The following is a 25,955-nucleotide window of genomic DNA, read 5'->3' on the forward strand; positions in this document are numbered from 1 at the left end:
TTTTCAGTCTCATGGTTTCCCCACCTGTAGAACGGGAAGAGTAACTACTTTTATGGGCTGGTGCTGTGCAGGGTCACTCTCTCCAGCGAGGATGTTCTGCCCAGCTAGTCCAGCACCAGATTGCTGGTGAGGCAGCAGATTGGAGACTCTGCTGTACCTGGAGCGCTCCATGTCTTAGAAAAAGGGCAGCAAACCTGCAGCACTGCCTCATAGAGTTGCTACTTTCCACAAACCTGGCGGCAGTTCTCTGTACTGTTCAGTTCTTGAGCTGTTTGTGTGCAGCCTGTTGGAGTGCATTGCTGTCTATATTTCCTTCACTGAGGAGCAAGCTGTTAGCTTTTTTTTTAACTGACTTTCTTGCTAGCGTTGCCAGTGACTTGGCGACACCTTAAAATGCATTTTCCAATTTAATTGTTCTGACAAACCCTGGTTTTGGCTGAATGGGGAGCTCCCATCCTGTGCTTAGCACAGACACAGCATCGATTCAGTGCAGGTCTTCCTGAGGCTGAATTGAAAGAGCAGTGTGCCTCTGCTCTCAAGCAGCAATTCCTCTCCTTGTTTAATAACGTCTATGGGAAAATTCCCAGCACTGAACAGAGGCTTCCTGTCTGCCAGTGCACTGTTTGGATCATCCCAAAGGGCCTTGCAGCTAGAATGTGGGTTTGTACGATTTCTGGGATAATTCCTGTAGAAACTTATTAATTCCTCCCCTGTTCTATTCCTATAGGAGATGGAGGTGACCTGACTAAAAGCTTTAGCTAAGTAGAAACAATTCAGACTGTCTTCATTGAATTTTCAGTGAGATCTCAAATATGTGAATACCTGCAAAAGTGTGATCTCCTTCCTAAAAATCGCTATAGGTAAAATACAGTTCATAGAAGACCTTGGCTCTGTTTGCTGCAGTCATGCAGCTGGGTGAGGAGAGCAGTTTCAGTATATGGGGAGTGGTCCGTGATCAGCTAAATACTGTGCTGAGCTATACCCCTGCAGAGACCCCCAAACCTATAGCATCTGTTGTCTTATGTTAGAGACCTGCTGGTTAGGTAGCTCTGCACAAAATATACCCCCAATTTGTCTGCACTGCAAGCAGAGACCATGGGGGCTGCCGCTTCCAGAGGACGGTGCAGATGAGATGATACTGTGACTATTCTTTATTTACAGCTTCTCAGAGCATAGCAGACAGCATGTAATTAGAGCAATTGGTTCTGATGTTAGGGAAAGAGAGGACAACCTTGTCTACCGATGTGTCAGAATGGCAAGACAGTACATGTCTGATGGTCTCTAGAAAAAGGAGGTGATGCTTTCAGAGAGGGAAGCAGGATGTATTTGCATCTTGCTTTCATTATGGATGGAAGAGAAAATACTGCATTAGTGGCCATTCAGTATCTTTCCATTAACTGAAGCTTTTTAACCTGAAAGAGTTAGGAAGAGGATTGGCCAAAGAGATTTTTGGGGATGGGGAATGCTGAATCTGAACCCACTCTGGAACACAGAAGACAGAAAGGACTGGGAAATAAAGCAAACGTGGTGGTGGTACTTGTGAATAAGGTAAATGAAACAGGATTAGCCTATAGCTCGATGGACAGAGCGCTCTGGCAGCCCACAGGGGAGGTCACAAACTTGCTCTGAATTTTAGCAGGCAGTCCCTCAGTCTTGTCCTTAATCCTGTAGAGAAAGAAGAGCTGGCTGTGGTCTGGGGGCAGTTCTCATGGGTTCACATCCTGATGGCTGTGTTGCTGTGCTTAGCTGGTTTGCAGCTACTGCATTTAACAGGTCTGGTTTTGGCTGGCTGCTTCTGAAGGCTTTTTGTTTAAGATTTGTCAGTGCCAGAGGTGGTGTTGAACATGAAGACCTGTGGACGCCTTGGAGTGTGAGGTTAGTGGAAAACATTATGTCAGTGGGCTTGGTGATCTCTGGAGCAAGAGGGCAGTGAAAATGGAAAAAAATAGTGTTTTGAGACCTGCTAGGTGTAGAAATAGAGGGCTGAGATAACCTGAGAGCAAGAAAATTCTTCAGGAGGGCTGGGAACTGGAGAAGAAAGAGCTCAAGTAGGATTGATTTATAGGTAGTAAAGACCTCAGTTTAGCTTGTGCATCACAACTTTTTCTGTTTGCTATGGCTTAGCAAAGCATGGCTTGTATTCTGGCTACTTCTGTGTTAAACATGCAGTTAAGAGGTCTTGAGAAAAACCTGTGGGCTCTGCAGAAGTAAGCAAGCTGGTGCAGATCAAATCTGCAGAGGTAGAAACTCCAGCACAAAGGTTGGAAGCAAGAGCAGGGCAACGGAGACTGAGGACTGCAGCCCATATCCACCTGATCTTCCTGTTGGGGGTGCCAGAAAATACTGAAGCTTCCTGCGGTCTGAGCTTAGCACTTAAGTGGTCCTGAGCTGAATAATCTTGATGGGGAAAATGGGCTTCAGTTCTATGGTTTGAAGTGTTAAAATCCAGGGATGGTGATAAAATAGGCAGCACCCAGAGGATGAGGGTAGTGGATGAGGGTAGGGTGCTTGCAGTCCCAGAGCTTAGGTGCCCAGCAGAGCTGAGGGCCTGATTTCCAGTTGCCGATGTCCTGGATTTTATCAGGGTGCTGAAGGGACTCTCCTGGAGGTGGGCCAGGCTGCTTTAGCACCTTCTGAAGTCTGGGACATAAAAGTTGGCAAGAAACAGACTGCAGCTTGTTGGTTATGGTAGTGCGCTGGGTGGTGGGAGACACCAGCCAGGTGCTGTTGGTTTGGAGCTGGATATGGGCTGGGGATCTTGTTGTGGGTGCTGGTGAAATACTATCCAGTATGACAGTTTGTCCTGAGATGTATTTAACAAAATGTAGCTGTGAATGTTATTCTGATCCCCTTTGTCCACTGGTGTAAGTGGCATAGAAGAGAGCAGGGGTGGGGGAGTGTCTACAATCTCAGTGCAGCAGTGGGTGGGCTCCCTTGGATCTCCAGGCATGCAGTGAAGGTGGCAGCAGGTGATGTCCCCTTGGGTTGAATGTCCCCCTCTAAACCCTGCAGAGGTGTGTGGGTGCATGCAGTTTGGCTGGAGGGTTGGGGGCCAGGCAGGCAGCCCCCACTACTGCCTCTGCACTGCATCCTCCTTGCCTGAGAGCTAGCAAAGGCACCTTCTCCTCTGCATGCCTGGGGGTGTGATGCTGGGGTTGCTGGGACCTTCCCTGCAAATTAGGCTTGTGGTTTTGCCAGAAATGACATCATTTGTTAGGCAGATTTCTTCATTAGGAACCTTTCTAATCTCAGACACAAGCGACACAGAAGCCCTCCCCACCCCCTGAGCACTGAGAAAGCCGAGCTGCATTGCCAGTCTCTGCAGTACGCTTTGCTTATTTATCATTCATGGCATCATGTTTGTTTTATGACAAATGAACTTAATCAAGATTTTCACAGTGGAATACACAGGAAAATACACAGGATAACCATAGTTGCAGGTATAGAAAACCAAACTTAATTTAGAAGGGACATAGAGGAGCAGGCTAAGCAGTGGAAGAATTGAATTAATCTAATAAAAAGACTCAGCTATATATAATTCTTCATGCTGGAACAATAGCCCCGTGAGATAGGATGTGCTCAGATTCTGCATTAAACTTTTTTCGTGTATGCTTAATGCTGAACCAAATCATTATCGTTGTTTATTGCTGAAAAGTGCACTTGGGTGTTGGGAATATCCGCACACACCCCCCGCAATGTTGCAAAATGGAGGAGGGTAGGAACTGCAGATCATTTATTAATGCTCTGCTCCATTGTGGTCTTAATCTCAAACAGATGGACCAGGATGCTCTGGCTAAAATTCCGTGTGACCATGTGGACTTGCACAGAGCTTTCCATTTCAAGTATGACAATTGCAGAGACTGGGCCACGGCAGTGAGTGTGATGGTCACCCAGGAATGTGATTCCAGCAGTTTTAGAGGCTGAGAGTTAATCACTTCAGCTTGGGAGAGAAGAGGGTATGCCTGTATGTGTGTGTGTGCACGTATGCATGAGTACCTACGGGTGTGCTTTGGAGTACCTTGGTTTTGATTCTTTGATACAGTGTTTACTGTGTGGCCATGCTTGCCAGGAAAACTGCTTGCTTGACTCTGACAGTGCTGTATACTTCCAATTTCTGCATAATTTCTGACCCTTATCAGTATTTTTCTTCCTCTCATGATACCAGAGCAGAAATGGTGTTGGTTGAACCAGGAAGAATAATGCTTCAGAAACTAACCTACTGCTGTCCGTGTATTTTCATGCTAGTCCAGCCAAACAAATAATGGTGTGAATTGTCTGCGCTGCACTAAAATGTGCTTCTCTGTGTAGAAACATCATTAAAGAGTGGCTTAAAGTACATAGCACTAAAGAAGAATTTAGGACAGAAAATAAAAGAAAATTCCCTGAACGTGGCACCAGACATCCTAGACTCTTTATGAGATTTAGTGTCAGGGGTGGAGAGCTTTCCTTAGGAGACCAGAGACAGTAATTTGTTCAGTCTAGCAAAGTGAGAGCTCCAAGGGAATGATTGCTTCCTATAAATATTTTCAAGGGGCAAAAGCCGATGCTGACAGAAGAACTAATGGGTATTGGCTGGTGATGAATAAATTTAGGCTGGAAATTTAGGAGGCTCCTAAACATCAGAGCAGTCATGTCATGGAACAGTTTTCTAATGTGTGTAAGGAGTCAAAAGTCAAATTGCTTTTTAAAGCAGAGGTTGATGTCCTGAAAAGGGGCTTGTGACAGTGTTCAACATCAGGGAAGGGGATGGGTCTACTTAGTAATTACAAAATGCCTTACTTAAGCTTTAAATTTTATTGAAAGCTGGTTCCTTTGCCCATGAAGTGCCTTTAAAATGTGTCGGAATGCAGCAGGCTCCTGTGTGAGTGTGCAGCTTGGCTCCTCCAAAAATCTGACTCCGTGGTTTAAAGGTGTTGTAGCTGGAGATAAATAGGATGGCCTTGTCTCATTTGATGACTCCAAGTGCAGCTGAGAAACAAGATCATGGAGATGCAAGTCATGGTGGGGCTGGAGAAGGCAGGATTTTGCCACCTTGCACATCTGGGAGGCTTTTCCCCTGCTTGCATTAGCCCCTTTGAACATGGATAACTGGACTCCTGCCAAATGCTGATAGGAAATAGATTTATTTTTGAGGGCTGAAGTGCTGGTGAGCAGAAGGGACCTTCAGCCGTTTCCAAGGTTCGCAGCAAGCCTCAGAGCTATCCAGCTCCTCCTTTACGTGTAGCACCAAGGCAGACTGTATTTGAAAGTCTGCAGCAGCAGCCTCTCTTACACCTCAAACCCTGTACCATAGAAGAAACTGATTCCCATCTGAATGCTTGTGTAGTCTTCACTTCCTGCACGTGCATGACCTGTTGGATTCTCCAGGAACATGTGCTTCTGACCCTCAAGCAGCACTTGTACGTCTTCACAGCTTTTGCTGCTGAGCCACAGCCCTGCCGGGAGTTCAGCACTGCTGTTGCTGCATTTCCCACCCAGCTTCACCCTCCTGACATCTCCCTGCATCTCTGGCATGCTCCTCTGGGAACAGGACACAGCTCAACTTTGCTAAAGCCATTTCTGCTGCAGTCAAGCCCCCTGGGGCTCTGATCCCAGAGACTTTGGGAATGGGCCAGAAATGAGAAACCTACCAATTTTTAAGCAAGATTTTGTGTCTTCTGAAAGAGCGGTGAAGGGATTTGGGAGCCTCACATCACTCTAACGAGAATAAACTGTGCAGGCACTCAGACTCTGCACATTACCCATACTGGTAGTGTCTGGACTCTTAAGATGTATCTCTGTCAGCTCAGCTGGTATAAGAGGCAGTTGAGTAAAGTCAGATAGCAGATGGACAGAAGCTTTATGTTGTTTTTACCTCTCATGAAAGTGATGCCTCCAGTACAGTCTTATAAAATGTGTCAATGTCCTACTTCATACACTTCCAGGTGAATAAGGGTGCATAATTAGGTAATCAGTAAGATATAGCTGCCAAAGGGAAGGAACGTGTGGGTAAATGGATAAATTGAAAGGTTGTCGCACAAGTACTGTCAAACCTTGTTTTAGATCCTCTGTCTCAGCTTGTGGCTGTCACCAGCCGCCTCCCAGGGAGGGAGGACAGATTCTTTTCAAAGCAGGCTGAATATACTGAATGGTATGGTCAAATTGCATGTGGTCTGAAAGTGGTGCTGGGGGGGCAGGGTGGGTAGAAATGTCTTTGTGCATCTCCATGTGCTGCTCCTCCATGCAGAGTCACTCTCCCAGCATGGAGTTAGGGCAGCCTTGAGGCAGGGCTAAGTTATGTCAGCCTCAAGCAGCTCCAAGGGGAACAAACTGGAGCTGATCTTTCCTCAGACTCAATCCCTGCCTGCCTTGTCCTACCCAAGAAAGGCTTAGTGGCTTAATTCTTCCTCCTCTAACTGGTTAAATCAACCTCAGCTCATGCTTATAGTGAGGGGCAGAGCAGCTGTAATGTGCAGAGAACAGGACACAACAGCTTATTTGACTGATTCAAGCACAGAGTTGACACTGGGGGGAAGGTTTAGCTGTAAATCAGCACATTTCTGCCTTAAGCTAATCTGCTCCCTGCCCAGTGTTTCCCACTGCAGCCGTGTTAGCCAGCAATATTCCAGCCCTGGTGATGAGGATGGCAGCACAACAGCATAGAGCAAAGCATCTTTCCTCCCTTTTTCTTCCAGCAGCCGTCTGTTCCACCCAAGGTTCTCACACCTAAGGTGGCATAAAAATAGCATCAGACTGGTGCTGCTGAACCTGGACCAGGCTGTTGCCCGGCAGACTGGTGCAGAGGGCACGGCATGGCTGTGGTGCAAGAAGGAGCTGTCTGGTCCAGGCAGCAGGACCTGCACAACAGCTCACGTGTTGACCACGTTCCTCTGTCGTTGTGTACATGTTGCTCCTCATGCCCTTTGCTGCTCCAGGCTGAAAAAGCTCCTTCCCTGCAGGAGGGGTGGTAAAACACCTGAGCCATGCAGGGTTCATGACCACCGCCTTCTTCAGGGCTGCGTGTGCATTTGAGAATAGCTCTTTGCCACAGACTCCTCCGCAGGAGCAGAGTTATTTATTCATAGGCATTGGGTGTGCTCTGATAGTCGTTCAAAATTTATTCTAAAAAGAGATTCGCCTTGTGCCTGGCCCTTCCTTCAAAATGGAGTGAGTGTGGTTTTGTACATGGTTAAAAATAGTGTCCCAGAAATTTATGATGGATAAACATGAATGAGGGAAGAAGTGTAGCTCAAATGTAGTAACCTTCACACTGTACATGCAGACAGGTATGTGCGTCTATCCTAGCACTTCTACAATTTCTTCTGTCTCTTTTCACCCATTTCATACTTCAGTCTCTACTTTCTTCTCTAGCTCTCTTGTCCTTTTCCCCATAACTTTGTTTTAATTCTTCTGCATCACTCTTCTTTCCTTTAATTCTTGTTCTGCTCTGCCTGTTTCTGTCTCTTCACATCAGTGTACTTTTCCTCCTCTGCTTTCCACGCCACTCCTGCACGCCCCATCTTTTTCCTCTCTCCCAATACCTCTCCCTTAGCAGTTCTTAGCACTGAGCTCTTCTCCATGTTCATCCTCTTGTCTCTGCACCCTTTTGTGCTTCCTTTCTCAGCTGGTTCCTTCTCATCATCACAACACAAAGTCTATCGGGGATGCTCTGCCCATGTAGCCCTTGGGGCAGACAGGTGCCAGAAATCTCTGGTGCGGTTTAGCTAGCTGGTACAGAGATGGTCAAAACCTTTGTGTGAGGTTACATCAAGCTGACCACCTGTGGTTAGGATGGAAAAGCTTTTTCTGCTCTCCCTCTTGAAGACGAATCTGACCTTGTCTGTAGCTTGGGCAAGACCCACCTGGAGACACCCTGCGGCAGGTCCAGGCAGGAGATGGAGGCTCTTGATCCCCACAGACAGGGGCCTGACCTGGGTTGCCAGCACAGCCTTGGCTGGGGAATGGTGATGGCAGCCAAGGAAGGTGTCTCGGTCCGCCCTGGATGTGCAGACAGAAATACCTCACCCGAATGGCTGTTTACACTTGTGATCTTGGTCAAAAGCTGGCAAAAAATCCTTTAGCCTTTATCTGATGTATTTAATTAGATGAAAACACTAAAAAGTGAAGAGTTTGCTCATATATTGTGAGTGTCTTACAGTGACAGATCTGAATGTTTATCCACATGAAGGCCCTTTCACGCTGCAAAACAGTGTTAGATGGCTTCAGGGTAAATAAAAGTCAAGCCATTAAGGGTATAAATAACCAGTTGGAAATAATCTTAATGCCATCTCCTATCCTCAGCTTCTTGTATCTCTCCTGTTTCCAGTTTTTTAAAGGAGGAGAACATTGGTTATTGTCTTTGAGCAATTTTGGGTCAAGCTGGAAGCAGCGTGGACCTCAGAAGCCCTTTTTGTGTTACAGCCCCGTGGCTGATGTGGACATCTGCTGGCCTCATGGACAGTAAGAGCTGCAGCACTCGAGCCATGTGGCATTTGGCTAAGACATCAAATGCTATTTTAAACTTCCTGAAATTCCTTATTTATTGTGGAAGACCGTTACCTAATAAATTACTTGTATTTAATTTCTGAAACCCAGTTTGCCTCTAGGTAGATGTGTTTAATGGAAGAATGTAGTGACTTGTGCTTTAGAGCAAGGTGCAGTCTGGTTCTTCATCCAGTCCTCTCTGTCCATCCTCAGCCTTGTCCTGGCTTAATTTCTTGCTTGCTAAGGAATGTGCACTGTTTTAAAAAAAAATGTTAATGGATCTTTTTAGTAAAAGGGAAATGTTCAGAAAAGTCCAATGCAAAATTTAACCTCTGCCAGGTCATACTTTTAATTCTTGTGAATCATGGAGGTGGAAGGGGCTCAGGTTTTCCTTGTTTGCTTGGGATAACAAAAATGCCCATTGTCTGCATTTAAATTGGAGCATGTTTTGTTCATTCACTTCTGGAAAAGATGTAAGCAAATTGCTGTGAAGAAGTGGCTTTAAACAGCAGCTGCTTTGAACAAGCTAGGCCAGTGGCAAGTGGGGTGCAGTTTGCTTTTTGCACTTCACAGCTCAGTGCTGCAACTGATAGCACTGAGGAAAGATAGGGCATGGTTAATCCACTGCCCAGATTGTCAGCTGTTGGGAGCTATGGGGAATGGAAAGCCGTGCAGGCAAAGATGGCTCTTACCTCTGCTGCGCAACTCCTTCCAATATATGGGATTTGGGGACAGTGATTTCTAATAATACTCAATAGGATGTTACTATAGCAACTGTACTATGTATGTGGTGAATAATTTCATGGGCTTAAATCCAACACCCTGGAAGCTAAGATGGGTCTGAGTGTGATTTAGGACTGCCTGTGAACTTCGGTCATGTGGGTGCTATGCTGAAGTGATTGGACTTGGGAAGAACTTAGGGAAGAAGATGAAAGATGCTTCTCTGACTCTTAAGGGAGCTGCAGCCTGGTAGGTGCAGCTGGGCTGGGGTAGGGAAAATAAAGGCCACCCTGCAGAGTCCCCCTGCATGCACCATGTTGCACGTGCTTCCATGAGGGACCCTGATGCACAGCATTTCCCTTTGATATTTGAAGTTTGCTGTAAACCAGATCTGACATTTAGCTTCAGGTCAAATTAAATTGATTTGACCTAGAATGATTTTTTATTGGTTTGTTTTTGTGTTTCACTAAAAAAAAAATCATTAAAAAAAAATATCTGTTACAGCTCAGTTCCAAGCTGAATTACTTCCCTTTAATTTTCTCTCTCTAACTTTCTCTCAAACTGAAGTCTCTTATTTGCCCGGATTTCATCTGTAGTGTTAATTTACAAGAGGCAAAATTGGGCTATCAACAGTGATGCCAGAAAAACACCTGGAACTCCCTCCCAGGGCAGAGCTGGAATTAACTCCAGATGTGCTGTAAAGGGCAGATGATACATGGGCACACCCTGTACTCCCTCTTCCAATTTTCTCCCCTTTTCCATCCAGAAACACACCTTAACATGTAGCCTAATCTTATATCTTAACTTCAAGTCACTGCTCTTTTCTCCCATCCTCTAAGACTGTGACTAATTCCTTCCCTTTGCTGATATTGGTACCATGAGAGTATTTATAGACTGTGACCCTGTTCTCCCCCTCCCATACAATATAAATTTATCTCTGTTATTCCCTCCTCCAGACTGGTCCCAGTACTTGCCCTCCAGTACTTATGCTATCACTGTTGTCTTCTGTAGCTTCTCTGCGTTTTTCTGTGCTTTTCCAAAGTGAAGAAAACAAACCACAAAAATACTTGGCTCCTGGTTTATCTGTGCCCTAGAGGACAAGCTACAGATGAATAGTGTGAGTCTCTTCTCCCTGTCCCTGTATGGGACCTCCTTTGTTTTACATTGCAGGGTTAGATCATGAGCCCTTATTTCTTTTGCTGTCTGTTTGTGGACTGTCTCTTGCTTCCTTTAGCGTCCTGCCTGGGTACTTGGTCATGCTCAGTCTGCAGCACTGCTTAAGCTCTGGGCTTGAATACGCTACATCCCTGAGCACAGTGTCATCCACTGATGCATTTACACTACCCTGGCTGAGGTTTTCAATGCAATGAATGATTAGCCAGTATCTGATACTGCATGGAATGAGTTCCAGGACATCTTAGTGTCTTAATTCCCTTGTTATCACTTGATCCATTTGAATGATTTCCTGTATATACATTGAGTTGATTACCACAGAGGACTGAATGCTAAAAATGCGAGAGTGGAGTTTCCCCACACTCACTACTTTTCCTTTGCTTCCTAAAACCAAGCTTCTAGCCAGGAAGGCTATTAGGTTGTGGGGTTGTTTTGTGGGGTTTTTTTAAGCACAACCTAATGCTTAATCTTAGCTAGTAGTCATGCTCTTCCAAATGCTCTCTGGCTCACTCGCTGTGGTAAACTCACAAAATGGGCTTTTCCTGGAGGGCAGATTTCTTCACTTGCCCTAAAGTTTTCTGGATGTCCCTTTCTATCTCTTTGAAAACAGCAAAAAAACCTGCTTGCCATATTTCTTTTTCTCTTTAGGCATGTTTATCATGTGGGCACAAACCTGTGAGTGAATCAGCAGTATCTGCAGAGGTGTCCTGTCCAGAACTTGATCTAGAAGCTGCTTTCGTTTCAGTTGACGCACTGTACCTGGTGTACCTGCTGGGATTGAAGTGTCCTTGTTGGTGATGATGGCTGCAAATTTGACTGTCACGGAGCTGTCTTACAAAAGTAGCTCATGCTAGAGCCTGAAGCAGGAGAGCTGCCGTGGAGGTCCTGTATTTGTCCTGCCTCCCCAAGCAGGAGCACCTCTACTGTTAGCATTAGAGAGTTGCTTGTGTAGATACTCTTAAAAACCTTCAGTCATTCAGGATCTGAGACCTCCCTGGGCTGAATAGGAAACTTTCAGTGCTTTCTGCCTCTCCTAAGGTCAGGATGGCAGCAAAGGCAGATTTTCAGGTTTGGACTCTTGGATGTTTCACTTAGGGAAGGGGATGTTCTTTGGAGGGAAAAAAGACCTCCCTGTGATTGAAAAGCTAAATTTTCATTGCAGCTTTTAATAGAAGTCTTCCAGCAGATGTGGGTGAAGCAGTGGTGTGCAATAACTGCTCCACAAGAACTGCTTCAGCAGCACTGTCGGCACACGTATGGGAGATCAAGCAGAGGAGAGCAAGGGGAGAGCTCCCTGCTTCTGCCTTTCACTGCAGCTTCCACGGTTACCTGGCAGCTGACCCTTCCCGTGTGGCAGAGACTCTGGGAAAACTGCATGAGGCATCATGATCTGGGTAATTATCCCCAGCTTTTCACTTGTGAAGCCAAACACCAGGCTGTGCTGCTGAATGCGGAGAGAAGCGCCTGCCAGAGAGGTTGGTCCTGGCACTGCTGTCAAGCTGCTGCCCCCCTCCTGCTTTAATAACACACAGTAATTCCAGCAAATGGTTGGTTTAACTCAAGGTTGCTCTGCCACAATCTCAGGAGCTTTCAGTAGTGCTTCAAAGGGCAGCCTCTACTGTCTTTAAATCTGCAGGAGACTGTGATTTAGCCACCAACTCTTGACTGTGGGGAGCTGGGTCCCCTTGCAAACAACAGAAGCATAACTTTGCCTTGGCTTTCCTCTGCTCTTCCAGGAAAGTGATGATCAGCAGCTGCCTGCCCTAGAGCAAAGTAATTGCCCTATTCCTGCCCGGCTGCCTGCAGCAGGACAGAAGAGGGCCAGAGCCAAAGATACCCATGTCCTAGTTTCCTTATCCCAGGAAACAGTGGGTGAGTCTGCAGCACTGCTTGTGGGGCTGCCTGCATGGTGCACATGTATAGAGGGGATTGGAGCTGCTCCTTTCCTCCCAGCTTGGGGGTATCTGGGAGCCAGGAGCTCACGGGTGACATCCAGGGTGTCTGTGAAAGGTGCTCAAAGACAAGCCAGCCTGTTGACCAGGCCCCAGCTCACCACAGAGATCCCACATCACCCCTGCAAGCCTTCAAGCTTTGCAAATGAGATGGAGAGCTGCTGAGTAAGGACGGAGCAGGAGCTTCTCCTGGGCTTTCAGGGAAGGCAACAGTCAAACTAACCTGTGATCCTCAAAATCTTAATTGCACCTCTCCTCAGAGTACAGGCTTCAAACTTGCTGGGTGAATATTTCTGGTGTCACGTGTTGATACACAGGAGGTGGGAGGGGGTTGTAGTTGTATCAGTTCTTCACTAGAGTGTAGGGTAGGCTAAATCTCTAAAAACGTCCTTCAGGGAAGTGATATGTCTGGGGAGGATTTTTCTGTCTCTGCTTAGAGTAAACCCATCTTTTACTGGAGAAAAGACATAGTGGCAGGTAAATAAAAGAGGGAGCTTGAAGGCAAGGACATTTATAGCATTAGTTACAGCACATATGGCCGGATCCTCCTTAAGCAGAGGCTGGAGCCAGCAGGTTGATACTGATTTATGACTGCAGTGGCTCTGCCCCACATTCTGCACTACTTCGAGAGATTTAACTTTTAATATACTTTTGAAAACTCTTGACTGACTTTCAGATGCATCCTTGGTGCCCCCACCTTCTAGAAACAGAGAAATAACTTAACATGCAAGGAAACCACATTAGCACTTGGATCAGAGCCCACTGTCCCACCTGCCTCAGCAGAACCTACCTTCCTCCCGGCCCCCTCCCCATCTTTTCTGGAACTGCTCATATTTCCTCACTCCTTGATGCTCTTACGTATTCTGGATCTTATTTGATGCTGTACAGGGTCTTTTCTCCTAATGTTTCTATTGCTGCGATAAAGGAGCCAGCATAGCATACGCCAGATCTTTGGTCTTTCTGGTGCAGGTCATGGTGTGATGGGAAAACCCTGGTTGAAAAGAGTGTTAGATGGTGACTTTTGAGCTCTGTCTCTTTGCCTGTGTCAGCCTCACACCACCATATCCTCTCTGACCTAGATTTCCCTGCTCTCCCTTGGGCATTAGATCTGATCCTGATTTGAGGCCAGTAATGCCTTGTCCTCAGACTCTACTTGTTGGTTCCCAGGGCTGAGTACTTCCTTCCCTGGTGATAGTTTTATGCAGGGTAACTCTCTTGCCTTTGGTGCAGTCACTCCTGATTTACCTCAGCCCTCGGTGCCTGACAGATAGTTTTCTCCCTGAATTACCATGCCTGACACATTGCTGTAGGTGTTACGCATTGTCACAAAATTAATTTTCCTCTCGAGAGACCTCAGTGATTTCAGCTGAACTTCATTGCAGTTGTTGCTCTGTCTCCCTGGAAGATTCATGATGCTGGGGGGGCTTTGACCTTGGGGGATGGGGAGCCAATTGCATGATTGGCTTTCTTCCTTTTTTTTCTCATTTTTAAATAGCTGGATTTCCATGAGATATTGTGGTCAGGTATGAATGGCATAGGGAAGACTCAGCAGTCTTCTAGATGTGTATCAGGTTCTTACTCAAAGACTTGTATTTCAGCAAAAGCCTTTCTCTGACACTGGCTTTTACCTCCCTGTGGAAGAGCCTGAAGCTGTAGGGTGATGCTTTCTGTCCCATGTTTACTGCAGCATCAAAAGCAGCTGGTGCTGGCATTTTTCTCTTTTCCAGGCTGAGTTTGTATCTGCAGCTGCATGGCTGTTGATTGCTTTACAGCAGTTGTGAAAAGCTGAATTTGTAAGTAACTGAGACCCAGCAGAGGCGGGGCTGGATGGACAGAACGTGACAGGGCCCTGGGGTGGAGGCTGGGCAGGGGAAGAGGGTGTTTCTGTAGGGGATGTTGAAAGAAAACCTGGTCAGAGGTTGGAGAGTGACCAACTGCTGCTGTGTGGTGGTCGGGAGGTAAAAATAGTGATCAGCTGAAGTTGCTAAATCATGTTTGGAGTGGGATTTAGGTATTTTATATCTCAAAGGCAAATGAGACTTAGCCAAACACATCTAGATTTTGTGAGATACTTTGGTGTGTAGTGCTCTAAAGGGGGCTGGGTCCCATTTCAAGTCATTGAAAAGCATGGTTTAGGTGCTAATTCACTTCATGCTTTTAATATTTTTGTCGTGGGACTCAGTGGAGTTTGATTGTTCTAGGGGAAATGTGACTACAGTGAAATATGAATGAATTATTCTCATAAGCGTGGTTTAATTATCCTTAGCAAAGTGCATTTGATAGCATTTTAGGCAGTACCTTAGTGTTACTGAACCCTACTGATCACTCATGTTACTTCTATCACAGGAGTGAAAACCTGCTTTTTTCCTGAACCAAATTTTCTTTAAAACTTACTAAATAATATTTTTATCCTTTTCTGAAAATTATGAAAATCTACTGCAGCTGCACTTCTAGCAGAAGCATTTGCAACTTTATGCACATTTTAAACAGTTTTGTGCTCCTCTCAGGGCTTTTTCTTTTTTTCTTTTTTTTTCTCCCCCCCAGTGTTCCTGATTTTTCATGCATCTAGAGTGCTGGGGAGGGCTGTCACAGACCAGGGTTTTACTTCCAGGTCACATTAGAGCTCTCTGAGACCATTTATTGAAGCAGAAAGCCTGAAGGGTACGTGGGGGTGGAACTGCTGAATCATTTACTACGGGTTCACTTTGCAGGCTGGCTGGTTGGATTTGAGGAACCTGCTGAGCATCCTCTGTCAGATGCCATGAGCTCTGTGGGTGTCCATGGGAGCTGAGGATATTCAGCATCATCAAATCAAGCTGTGTTCCTTTGTTTCACTTGGCTTGGTCTGGGGTGCACCACAATATCCACAGTGCCTACTCAGCACGAAAAAGTGGACCCTGATAGCTTTTTGGAGTGGTGCTGGCAGGGAGATGATAGCTGTTGTGGTGCAGAGTCCACAACAACAAAAAAAGATGCTGTTAATAGCCTGCTGGGGTGGTGGTGCCAACAGCACAGCGTGTCCTGCCGTCCCCAGAGCAGATCTGTCTTAATCTTATTAAAAGCTCATCAGTGTTCCCTACACATCCCTCCTGTAGACGGGGCTGTAGCACTCAGCAGCTGAGCCAAGACCTGATCTGTGCCTGCCCAGTTTGGGGAAGAAACAAGTCATCTGGGGCAACAGGAGAAACCCCCAGGCAGGGTCTTGGGGAAGCCACGTGGAAGGACCACGCTTTGGCTTAACACGATGGTGACCTGCCACCAGCTGCTGGGGGGAGCATCTCAACCAGGCTGCCCCCAAACTGAAGCTCCCAAAAGCGTTAGGGCCTCCAGAGGCTGGACTCTGAAAGCAAATTGTTCCCCGCTGCAGCCTCTGTGCTTATGATGAGATAGTGGGTTGAATAAAGGATGCTCAGCACCAGCAGCCTAGGTTTTCTGGAGGCTGGGATCCCAGCTGACCCCCCCACACACACACATATTTAGTACATGGAGGACTGAAACGGGGGAGCCCAGGAAGTGGAAGCTGCAATACCTGCTCACAGTAGACAGCAAAAGTGTTGGGACTGGAGGCTGTAGTAACTCGTATCTTCTATGAATTGACTTGGGGGAGGGGTTTTACATGCCTCAAAGCATATAGTTAACTTGTCTGAGTTTAGGTCTTGCCTTCCATCTCAGGCAGGATGAAGCAGAAGTCACTCCAATGAAGTCAATGTAGTAACTAGAGTGTAAAGAGAATTAAGCCCGTTTTTTCAACCTTGTCCTTTTGCCCTCCTGCCTGGGCAGGAGACGGCACCTGCCTCTCTGCATGGCAGCATTTCCTCTGGCTGCTGTGGGATCTCGAGGGGAAGGATGAACAACTTGCGCAGCTGATGCACTGACTCACTCCTATCCCCAGGAGCTAAGGCGCAGAGCTGTCAGCTGCTCTGAGGTGGCAGAAAGCAGCCTTCGTGCTGCTCTGAGTTTCCCCAAGCTCTGACTTCAGGACTCATGCAGAGAACCATAATAACAGAGTAAGATCACGTATCCTTCTGATACATCCAGATTTTGTATAGCCACTATCGTGCAGATAAATCCCAAAATTACTTTTGGAGTATTGCCATTCATGTTTGCAAATGCTATGACTTGTGGAGTTACATCTTTCCTGCAGTCGGAATCATGAGAGTTCTGGAGGAAAAGAAGTTGCTAACCTGTAAAGTGAGTTTTCAAATCCTGAGCTAAAACAAAGAGCACCATCTCCTGGCAGCCGGGAAGAGCTGGCACTGCTGCGAGGGATGCATGCCTAGTGCAGTTCTCTTGCAAGCAGCTTGCTGCTCTCTGCATCTAACCTATAGCATCTGGAGGTGGGATAGCTCAGGGCTGACAGCTGGCTCTGGCCATTGAGATGGGCTAATCCAGAGGAGACTGAGAGCTGATCCAGTGGTGTTATCCACAGCACAGTGATGCCTGCACTTGGTGTGAGGGATCTCAGCCATTTGGGTTTCAAGCTTTTCTTGAGTTGACACACAAATGCTCAAGTACTTCTGAGGTTTACATAGATATTGAAGTCCCTTGGGTTAGAAAATTCATGGAAGAAGGCTCTTGCAGAATTGAGAGCATGGCTCCCAAGTGGTACACTCAAACATCCCTGAGGGTTGCCAGCCTAATTTGAAGCATTGTGTGATTTGGGATGGGGCAGAGTCATGCCTCTGCCACACGTGCAAGCTGCCCTTGCTGCTGCTGGGAGTGGCACTAGTAAAGGATGTTTGGAAATCTGGGGAGCTTTTCTGTGGTTTGAGTTGGACTTGAAATCAAGCAGGGAGGAAGAAGCAGCTTGATTGGGATCTAAGAAGACAGGGTGTGCTTTGAATTTGGAGGTAGACTTGGGACTGCTGGTCCATTTGGGTACTGTGAAGAGATGTGGAAAAGTGATAAAATGCTGAACACCTGGAGAAATATGTATATGACTACAGAAGAGAACACAGTAAGGCAATATGAGTTTTAAAAAGGACGGTAACTGAATTGGGAAACTAAAGAGAAACAATGACACATCATGTATCAGGGTCAAAGGAACAGGAACAAGTCTTTCCCTTTTTTTCTACTTTTTTTTTTTAAGGATAAGTTATGAATAAAAAAAGCCAAGGTCAAGCACAGGCTTTTTCCTAGTAGCGGATGACAAAATTGTTGATTTGGTACAGAATAGACAGGACTGTTTAACAGCAGCTTTTGTGTTTGGAAGAAAGCAGGAGGATGCATCTATCTGATGGTCATGGATGAACAATAAAAATGAAGGAGAGACTGGAACATGAGCTGTTGTTGTGGGGCTGGGAAACATGGTCTGTGCTGGTCACCAGAGAGGACCTTGAGCTGTAGTTTGATCTCCAGATACAGATGTTTAGGTGGTGGCAAGGTCTGGGCAATGGGGCTCCCCTGCATCACTGCCAGGTGCAATGGGATGCCATGATGACTCCTTGGACAGTCAGCCTTGCTATGAAATCAGCTTTTCTAAGTCAAAGGGTAATTATAAAAAGCTTGGCAAAGGGTTCAACCACCTCCTTGAGCCTTTAAGACAATATAGGATATGTTTTTAAGAGCCAGGCTTTAGTCTCAGTACTGAAAGAATGTCACTGTGTATCCCTGAGCTCTGCGGTGCCTTTGTGAGTCTTGCATCAGAGCAAAGTTGCTGTGCTGGAAAATGCTCATTGCTCTTATCTAAAACCTCAAATCTCTGGATGACATCTAAAGGGCTGCAGTACTGGGAGTGTCATGTGGTCTCAGAGACCTTCTAGCATCATTTGGAGCCAGTCAAACAAGAGTACTCCCCTTGTTTATGGGACTTTGCTTATTATTGTTATCTTTAGTCTATAAATTACCACAGCTCCAAACAGGACAAGGTGGACCTTGTTTCCAGGAGGCTGTGACCTGCATGGACATGAGAGATACCTGGGGAGATCCTGCTCCTGGGAGCTAGCAGTCTTGCAGCAGTGGCATAGCCAGTAATGACTCCTGAGGCTCAATATCCAAAGAAAAATCAGAGCCAACTATTTAAAAGACTTACAGGAATTTGCTGGAAGCAGCTTGCTCACACTATTCTGCTTTTGTCTTGAAAAGGTTGCTGAAACCTTTACTCCTCCAATTGCAACCAAAGAACCTTCCTCTTCTCAGTGCATCTCCAGGCTGTAAAAATAGCATAATCTAATTAAAGATTAGACACCCCCCACCCCCCTTCTGAAAAATTAATAATTCTGACCTAATCACTGACACACAATAAATACCAAACCTCGCATTGCAGGGTTGTCAGCTGTTCTGTAGAACTGAACTTTCCCGTCCTCCTGTGGCTGGCTGGCTGTGCCATTGAAGATCATCAGAGTTGCACGTGAAGATTGAGAAAGGCAGAGTAATGTGAAAACTAGTTATTGTGTTGAAAATTCAACACAGGATTCTGAAGTGATCAATTTTAAGAAGCCTGAGCATACTGTAGTTGGGGGGAAAAATTAAAGTCGGTTTTATTTAATTCTTTTTCTTGTGTATTATCCTCAGCTAACTTCTGCTTCCCCTTCCAGTGTGCTGCAGCAGTTCAGCTTGCATTGATCCAAATTGGGCTTCAGCTGCCTTTCTTAAATTAAGAGTTACTCTGCATGGAACCAATGATTTCTAAATTATTTCCTGTGTCAGTTGCTAAATAGCTCTAAATCCAGTGCTGTAGGAGCAGATTTCTGGAGCATTCACTTACTTATTCCAAGGAAACTAAACAGTCATTTTCAATTTTTTTTTCTGTACAGTTGATGAAAATACATGTAACTTGCTGAGCATCTCAGCTGTGTTCAAATGATTGAATTAGACCCATTACTTCTTAGCTGGTTGCAGGAAGTGAAATTATTTCCCGAGGGCTCATGTTACAAGAAAGCAGGACTGCTGCTCTCAGGCGCTGAATAGCTTTGCTTTACCTGAATTGGCAGGCGAGATTTTGGGCATATTTGAGGGAAATCCAGTTTTTTTTAAAAACCAACCCTTTGTAACAAGGGTAAATTCAGATCTGATACTGCCATCCGTTACCAGTGCTATTCAAGGCTTCTCCTTCCCACGGATATTGAACTAAATAAAGTCAGAGAGAGAGCATTGCTTAATCACCAGGCTCTGAATACAACTATTCTTCAGCAAAAATCTCAGCTATTACAGGTTTCCATGTCTTTAATAGCCAGCCTAATAGCTGATAGATTCACACTTCCCCAATAAGAGGCAGTTTTACCAGTGGCTTTAAATCATTCCCTGTGGAAATTGAGAGTTTTGTTAAATCCTAGTAATTAGGCAATTTCAGCTGTCTTCAGTGCTTTTGACTCAGCAGTTGCCTTGAGAGTTGGGATCCCTCTATGTTCTCTTAATTCAAACCCTGTCTCTACTGGCCCTTGCACATGGACCTGCTCACACCCCCTTTAACTCTTCGTCTTCCTCCTGAACCCCAGTAAGAAATGCATTTTCTTTTTTCATTGTTATTTCCAAAATCACTGCAGAAAAAAAAAAGGCTTATGATTGACAACGAGTCCATTTTAAATCAGCTCTTGTGTTAACATCTGCTTCAGCAGTGGTTTTGTACTATTTGAAAATGTGAAGCAATGTTTCTGTTGATGACTATTTCAGGGTGGGTTTTTTCTTTCTGCTGCTGAATAACATAAAGAATAGGATGATATTTTCCCAGGTTTTCTTTATCACAGTGGCTCTCCTGCGAGCTCTCCTGGCCGGCTATAACTCCTGCTATGAAACACCTGACACAAATGCATTAGAAACCCTTTCACTGCTCTATTGATCAGCATTACTAAGTGCTGCAAATGCATGTGCATCTGGCTCGCATATTCTGTGGACAAAGCCAAAATGAAAGCTGCAAACAGCATCTATGAATATTGGCTTGACAGCAACTTCAATCTCCTTTGACTATGTTTGTGCTCCCTCTTTACTAGCAATGGTGTGATATTTGTAGAAATGGATTTTTGCTCACTGATGGTGTTGTGACTGTGTATTTTTCATGAGCACCCAGAGCAGAAAGTATTGCACAGCCATCTTGAGCTGGTCCAAAGCACTCAGAATCGATGGGACTTTTCTAGTGAATTCAGTGGGCTTTGGATCAGGTCCAGTAGGCACTGAGGAATCATCTAATGAAAGAGCAGCCCTGAAACCCCATGATTTAGACAACCACTCAGCCAGCACAAATTGTAAATTACAAACAGCAGATACTGGCAGCAACAGGCATGAATAGTCCATAGTCAGCAATTCACAGCATGAAATATGTTGGCATAAAAAATGCATCAGGTAATTCCAGCTAACCAACACATTTGTAAAAATTCAAGCCTGTTTATGGATAATTTTCAAAAAGGCAAGTTCAGCAAGAAAAATACTTGCAAGGAAAAGAACTTATCCCTTTTTACTTCCTAATAATTTAGGAATGTTTTTTGGGCATGAGCTGGCCTTCTGAGGCACTGGATAACGTCAGGTAGGACCTGATGTGGGTTCTGGGCAGCCCTGCTTAGCCCTTATTCTGCTTTGGTTTTGCTGTGGTTTTCCACTTAGGCTCTGTTCTCATGTACCTTTGCTGATGAGTTGGAGTCGTTTGGAGCAGTGAGGATGAGAACTGCCTGCAGAGCGTTACAAAAAGATCTTGCAGCCCTGAGTGAGCTGGCAAGAAAACAGAAGGTGAAATTTAGAGTTAGGTAAATGTATTATGTAGAGGGGAAAAAAAAAATTCCAAATTCACACGTGTAGGAAGAGTCTCCGCAGTGACCCTGTCTGCTCTGAAACAAGATCTTGCTTTGATCATAAATATTTCTATGAAAAGTTCTATGCAGTGCTACGTAGTTGTGAGGAGAGCAAACTGGAGTCTGGGAATGACTGGGAATGGTGATAATTTTTCGCTTGCTAGCTATAGCACCCCTTGCTCAGTGCTCTCATATGGCAAAGACAGCTGCCACAAATCCTTAGCTGTGAGCTGTTGGGGTGTGGGGCTGGAGCTGGAGCTGCTGTCAGCATCATGCGTGCAGTAGCAGATTAGCAGTGAGGGCTGGCAGGGGACCAGCAGCACCCAAAGTTAGCGAGGACGGACGCATAGGAGCTGGTAGTGTAGGTAGGCTGAAAAGCAAGCTGTGGCACTTTTGGGTTGCTTTTTCCCTATGCTACCAGGTTTCCCCTTGTAAAAGGAGCAGCATGCTGTTTCCACCCTAAAGGTGATCCAGGGAAGAGAAGTTGCTTGCAAGTCATCATAGCACTGAGAGATGCAAAAATATGGTGAGGGAAATGGTCATTCTGCCTTTGTGCAGGGCTTGGGTTGTGCATGTCAAGCCAGCAAGGTTGTGCAGTAAAATCAAGCCAGCAGCTACACGCTAAGCAGTGTTAAGGGGGAAAAAAATGGCTTCAGGGCTCACTAAATGAGCAGCACGTGCCTAATGCATATAGGCCCATGGGGAAAAAGCAGTTGTGATGGTATTTAGAGATGGTATCATTATGTATGTGCAAGGAGAAAGAAAGTAACCAAATGCAAGTAGCTCAGGAGCTTTCATGCTACATTTTCCAGCTTCTGGCTTTGCAGCTGAAGTAATGTCCATTTAATACTAACTTTTAAGTTTGCATTGCATGTGGTAGCCCAGGACACAGCACACGTGGAGCACATCAGGAGCCTCACATCCCTTGCAGGGTGATAAGCAGAGGCTGGAGAAAGCCATCCAGCCTCTGAGATGCAGCGTGCATCAGCACTTAAGCAGTTAACAGGCTGCTGCCTCCCTATAGGCACCAGCTCCTACAGACATCAGCTTTGTTCCTTTAGATCCCCATTCCCTCAGCCCCTACAAAAATTTCCCTTCCCGCCTCCCTCATGGGGGATCTTGCTGTTCCAGTCATCGAGCTTTATATGAATGCTGCAAATTGAGACTGGCCATTGTTTGTAATTTAATTAGCGTCATCCCCAGGAACTTAAAGCATGACAGAGGGAATTAGAGGTAGTGTATGAAAATGATGCATGGGCGTGGGTAGAGGTTTAACCGCTACCATGCCGGCATGCTTTGTAGATGGTGTACACAGGATAAGGCTTTCTGAGCATGTGGAAATTGCTAAATGAGGATGTTTAGTCTCTGCCCTGGTATTTCACAAATTTGGGGTGCCTATTCTTAAAAGAGAAAATGAAATCTAAAGCTGCCTGCCAATTTTCCATCTCAATTTCTGTCCAGCAGAATTTTTATTCCTTAATGAAAAGTTTCCTTAGGGTGAAACTCCTCCATGTCTCTGTATTAAAAAAAAAAATTACATGTTTTTGCTCAGGATTGTTCTTGTATTGGAAATCAGTTTATTTTTAAGGATATGGGACGGTGAGCCCCTTGAGTCAGATTGTGAGGAAGGTTGTGGGATTGTCATCACTGGAGATTTTTATGCGCAGGCTGGGCAAACATTGGCAGGGAACTATTAGCAGTTATCATGATGGTTATAGCTATTTTAAGATAGAACAGCAGCTGGAAGCCTTGTCTGACAGATGTGCCACTATGTTGCCTGAAGGTATAGTGAGAGACAGTCCCAAAGAGCTCTCAAGCAAAGCCAAGCCTGGTGCACAAACCGAATCTAAAATCAGCAGGGAGTGAGTACAGCTTTGCAGACAGATTGATGCATGCAGACACTTGTGTCTTCACTGTGCATCATTTTTGTGTCTTTGCTTTAGGTGTTGCAGCCTCATCACACCTCTTTGACTACAGCTCCACTGCCAACGGGGGTGACAGCTCCTTCTACACCTCTCTGATCTCCGATATCCACTACACCACCCCACGGGACTCCACCTATTTCACGGGCATTTATCAGCAGGAAAACAGCCCCATTCCCTGTTCGGGCAGCACAGAGGGGTTTAACATGCTGGGGCATCCTGTGCAAGACGCGACTGGGTTTGATTCCCATGGCTTGCTTAGCTCAGATTCAGGAATAGAGATGACTCCTGCAGAATCTACTGAAGTCGATAAAACCTTAGCAGATCCCATGAAAGCAGAAGCTTATAAATACATGGACATAAGTAGATCAGAAGAGATAAAATACCAAGAAAAACATGACCCTGACTCAGAAGATGAGAGGCCAGGCCTTATCAATAAGTACCAGGGAATACCCACCAGGTCCAGCCACACTCCTGAACCTCAGCGGGTGGCTTCACAGAACATGAAGGCAGCCAAAGAGCAAGACCTGCTTGAAGACATAAGGCCTGGAGATCAGCACAGTGCCTCTGTGGTTACAGTCCCCGTAAAGATCACGCTCACTGAGACAGAAAGCACCTGGGAAGCTGCCAGCAAAGAGTCGAGCCCAACTCAGACAGAGAGCAGCCTGAAGCCGAGTCATGAAGTGGTACCAACAGTGACGGTGTCAGAGCCAGAAGATGACAGCCCAGGATCTGTCACACCACCATCCTCTGGCACAGGTAATGCTGGTGCATGGCACTGGGTTTTTTGGTATTCAGAGAGTGGTTGCAATTGCAGCCCTGCACGTTGGAGAATTACAATGGGTTTGTGGCCTTTATCTAAGGGCATGTGAGCAGACATTGATGTAATGGGTCTCCATGGCTGGAGGTGTTTCTGCTCTACTTGGGCACCACTTTGCATTGCTGAACCAAAGGGGGATGCAAACTGTGCTGTCCATTGCTAACACCCTGCTCAGGATGGGCTGCCCTTTCTGTATTAACAGAGGGGAAGACAGGGCTGGGGATCCACAGAAATAAATTGCTGAGAGCCGCTCAGGAGCACTGGGGTCGGATCCAGGCTTGTTGAGCCCGGTCCCCCCGGGGTCTCTTCTCAAAGGGAAGTTGTGAGCTGGCAGGTGTCGTTAGGGATATCATCAGCCAGACAACAGTTTGGACTGCTGGTGTCTTTGGGGTCTCTTGGTCACCCTGGCTGGCCACACTCCCCAGAGGAAATGAGGTGTGTGGGACCAGGATGCTGCAAAAGACTGGGTTGATCTTTTTAAATTTTAATAGCTGTTTTAACACCTCTGCTCTTGCAGAGAATAAGGTTAAATTGTTAAAAATAAGTGCTGTTTTCAAGTGAGAGTGCTGCTTTTAGAAAGTGCTGAGGAGGGAAATGTCACCTCCTTTACAAAGGGGACTGGAGGGACAAAGGGCCAGTCTCTTTTAAAGGCTCCTGATTTCTGTTGGGGGAGCCACCAAAATCCTATGTTTATACATTTTCTTACTGATTACTGCAGTAGTACTTAATACCTATTCCTCATTTTCCCTATTATACACTGCTAAAATATGAAAGTGGCGTCGTGTTTTAAAAAGGAATAGAGCTCTTTAACAGGAAACAAATTTTTCAGCCTTGAAATTAAATCTCAGTGTCCTGGATCAAAACCCCTTGACAATGAACATTTAAGATTTGACAGTGAACATCCCCAAGCTGAAATTTCCCTTCCTTTGATAGCATCTATAAATATTTAAAAATCAACTGGAATTTCTTTAAAATGGCAGTCTGGGATTTCCACCCACAGTAATGCCCACCCTTACAGAAATATAGTTCCTATCCAAAACAGAGTGTGCATTTGTACGGAGAAAAAAAAAAGAAAAAAAGAAAAGAAAGACATAGAAAGCATCAACCACAGCTGTGAGTTTATTCTGCCTGTATCAGCCAGAAACTTTAGATAATAAATAGACTTTAGAGTCCCATTTTTTTCTTTTATTTGACTGGGTGACATCACACGCTACTTCTGAGGCATGCCATGTTTTATCGATTTACACTTTTTGCACTACAAGGTAATTAAGAACTTCAGGCACTAATTATTATTTATTCAGCCTTTGGTGACTGTTCAAGGCTGCCTTCGTGACACTTGGTAACAGTTTCCCATCCAAACAGCTGAACAGTGTGCGGCTGAGCCCCATGGCTACTGCATTACTGGGAGGTACTGGTGTGGCTGGTGTAATTATCAGCACAGAAATGTTCCTTTCCGTGGGCAAAGCTGATCCCCAGTGCTGCCTAAACAGCCCTGGGAGGTCTCACCACCTTGCATTGGGCTGCTGGAAGGCTAGCAGCACTGCTTTTCTGTCGCATTAAGGAAAGATGCAGGCATCTTCTTTTAGAGGCCTGGCTCCTGCAGGGTGTTTTCTCTCACCCATTTCCCGCAGCTGAGGACACGCTGTGCCCGGACTCCGCGTTCATAAGCAAGGAAGAAATATAAAACCTGCCCTAGGTATTTGTACTCAGTGACCCAGCAAAGCTGTCGCTCCTAGATACCCTTCAGCCATTCTGGCGAAGCCCCCAGTTCCCTCCTGCTTGGATCAGGACTTTGGAAAGCTGCTTTTAATTACTGGCCATCATCGTTCTGGGGAAGGTAGACATGGTCTGTTCATACGCTGTGCTGGCACTGAAAGGCTGTGGGTATTTATATGCTGCCCCATGCCAGCAGTAAATGTGACACCCTGCTGGTGGCCACAGTGGACTTTTTGTTCGCAAGGTAAATGCCACGGCTGAGAGTTACTAACGTGCCAGTGCGGGCAGGAGTGGGGTGAAGCTGCGGGACTGTGCGTTGCTGCGCTACAAGGGCTGGCGGTCACATGCCTGTTTGGACACGTGCCGGATTAAGTCATTGCTCGGGGAGAAAATGTTCACATGTGGTAATGCAGGAGAGTGGCACAGCTCACGCGGGCTTCCTGCAGCTGGAGAAAAAGAATGCACAGGT

General features: G+C 45.8%; 1 protein-coding gene across 1 annotated transcript in view; it reads left to right on the forward strand.

Moving 5' to 3' along the window:
* RTN1 (reticulon 1) overlaps positions 1–25,955 on the forward strand; it is a 120,425-nt gene that overhangs the window by 43,263 nt on the left and 51,207 nt on the right. Inside the window, exon 2 of the mRNA XM_040601862.1 lies at positions 22,972–23,709. Coding sequence (XP_040457796.1) covers positions 22,972–23,709 — 738 coding nt within the window. The remainder of the gene's footprint in view (positions 1–22,971; positions 23,710–25,955) is intronic.

Source organism: Falco naumanni, chromosome 7 (assembly GCF_017639655.2).
Source record: "Falco naumanni isolate bFalNau1 chromosome 7, bFalNau1.pat, whole genome shotgun sequence".
Taxonomy (NCBI): domain Eukaryota; kingdom Metazoa; phylum Chordata; class Aves; order Falconiformes; family Falconidae; genus Falco; species Falco naumanni.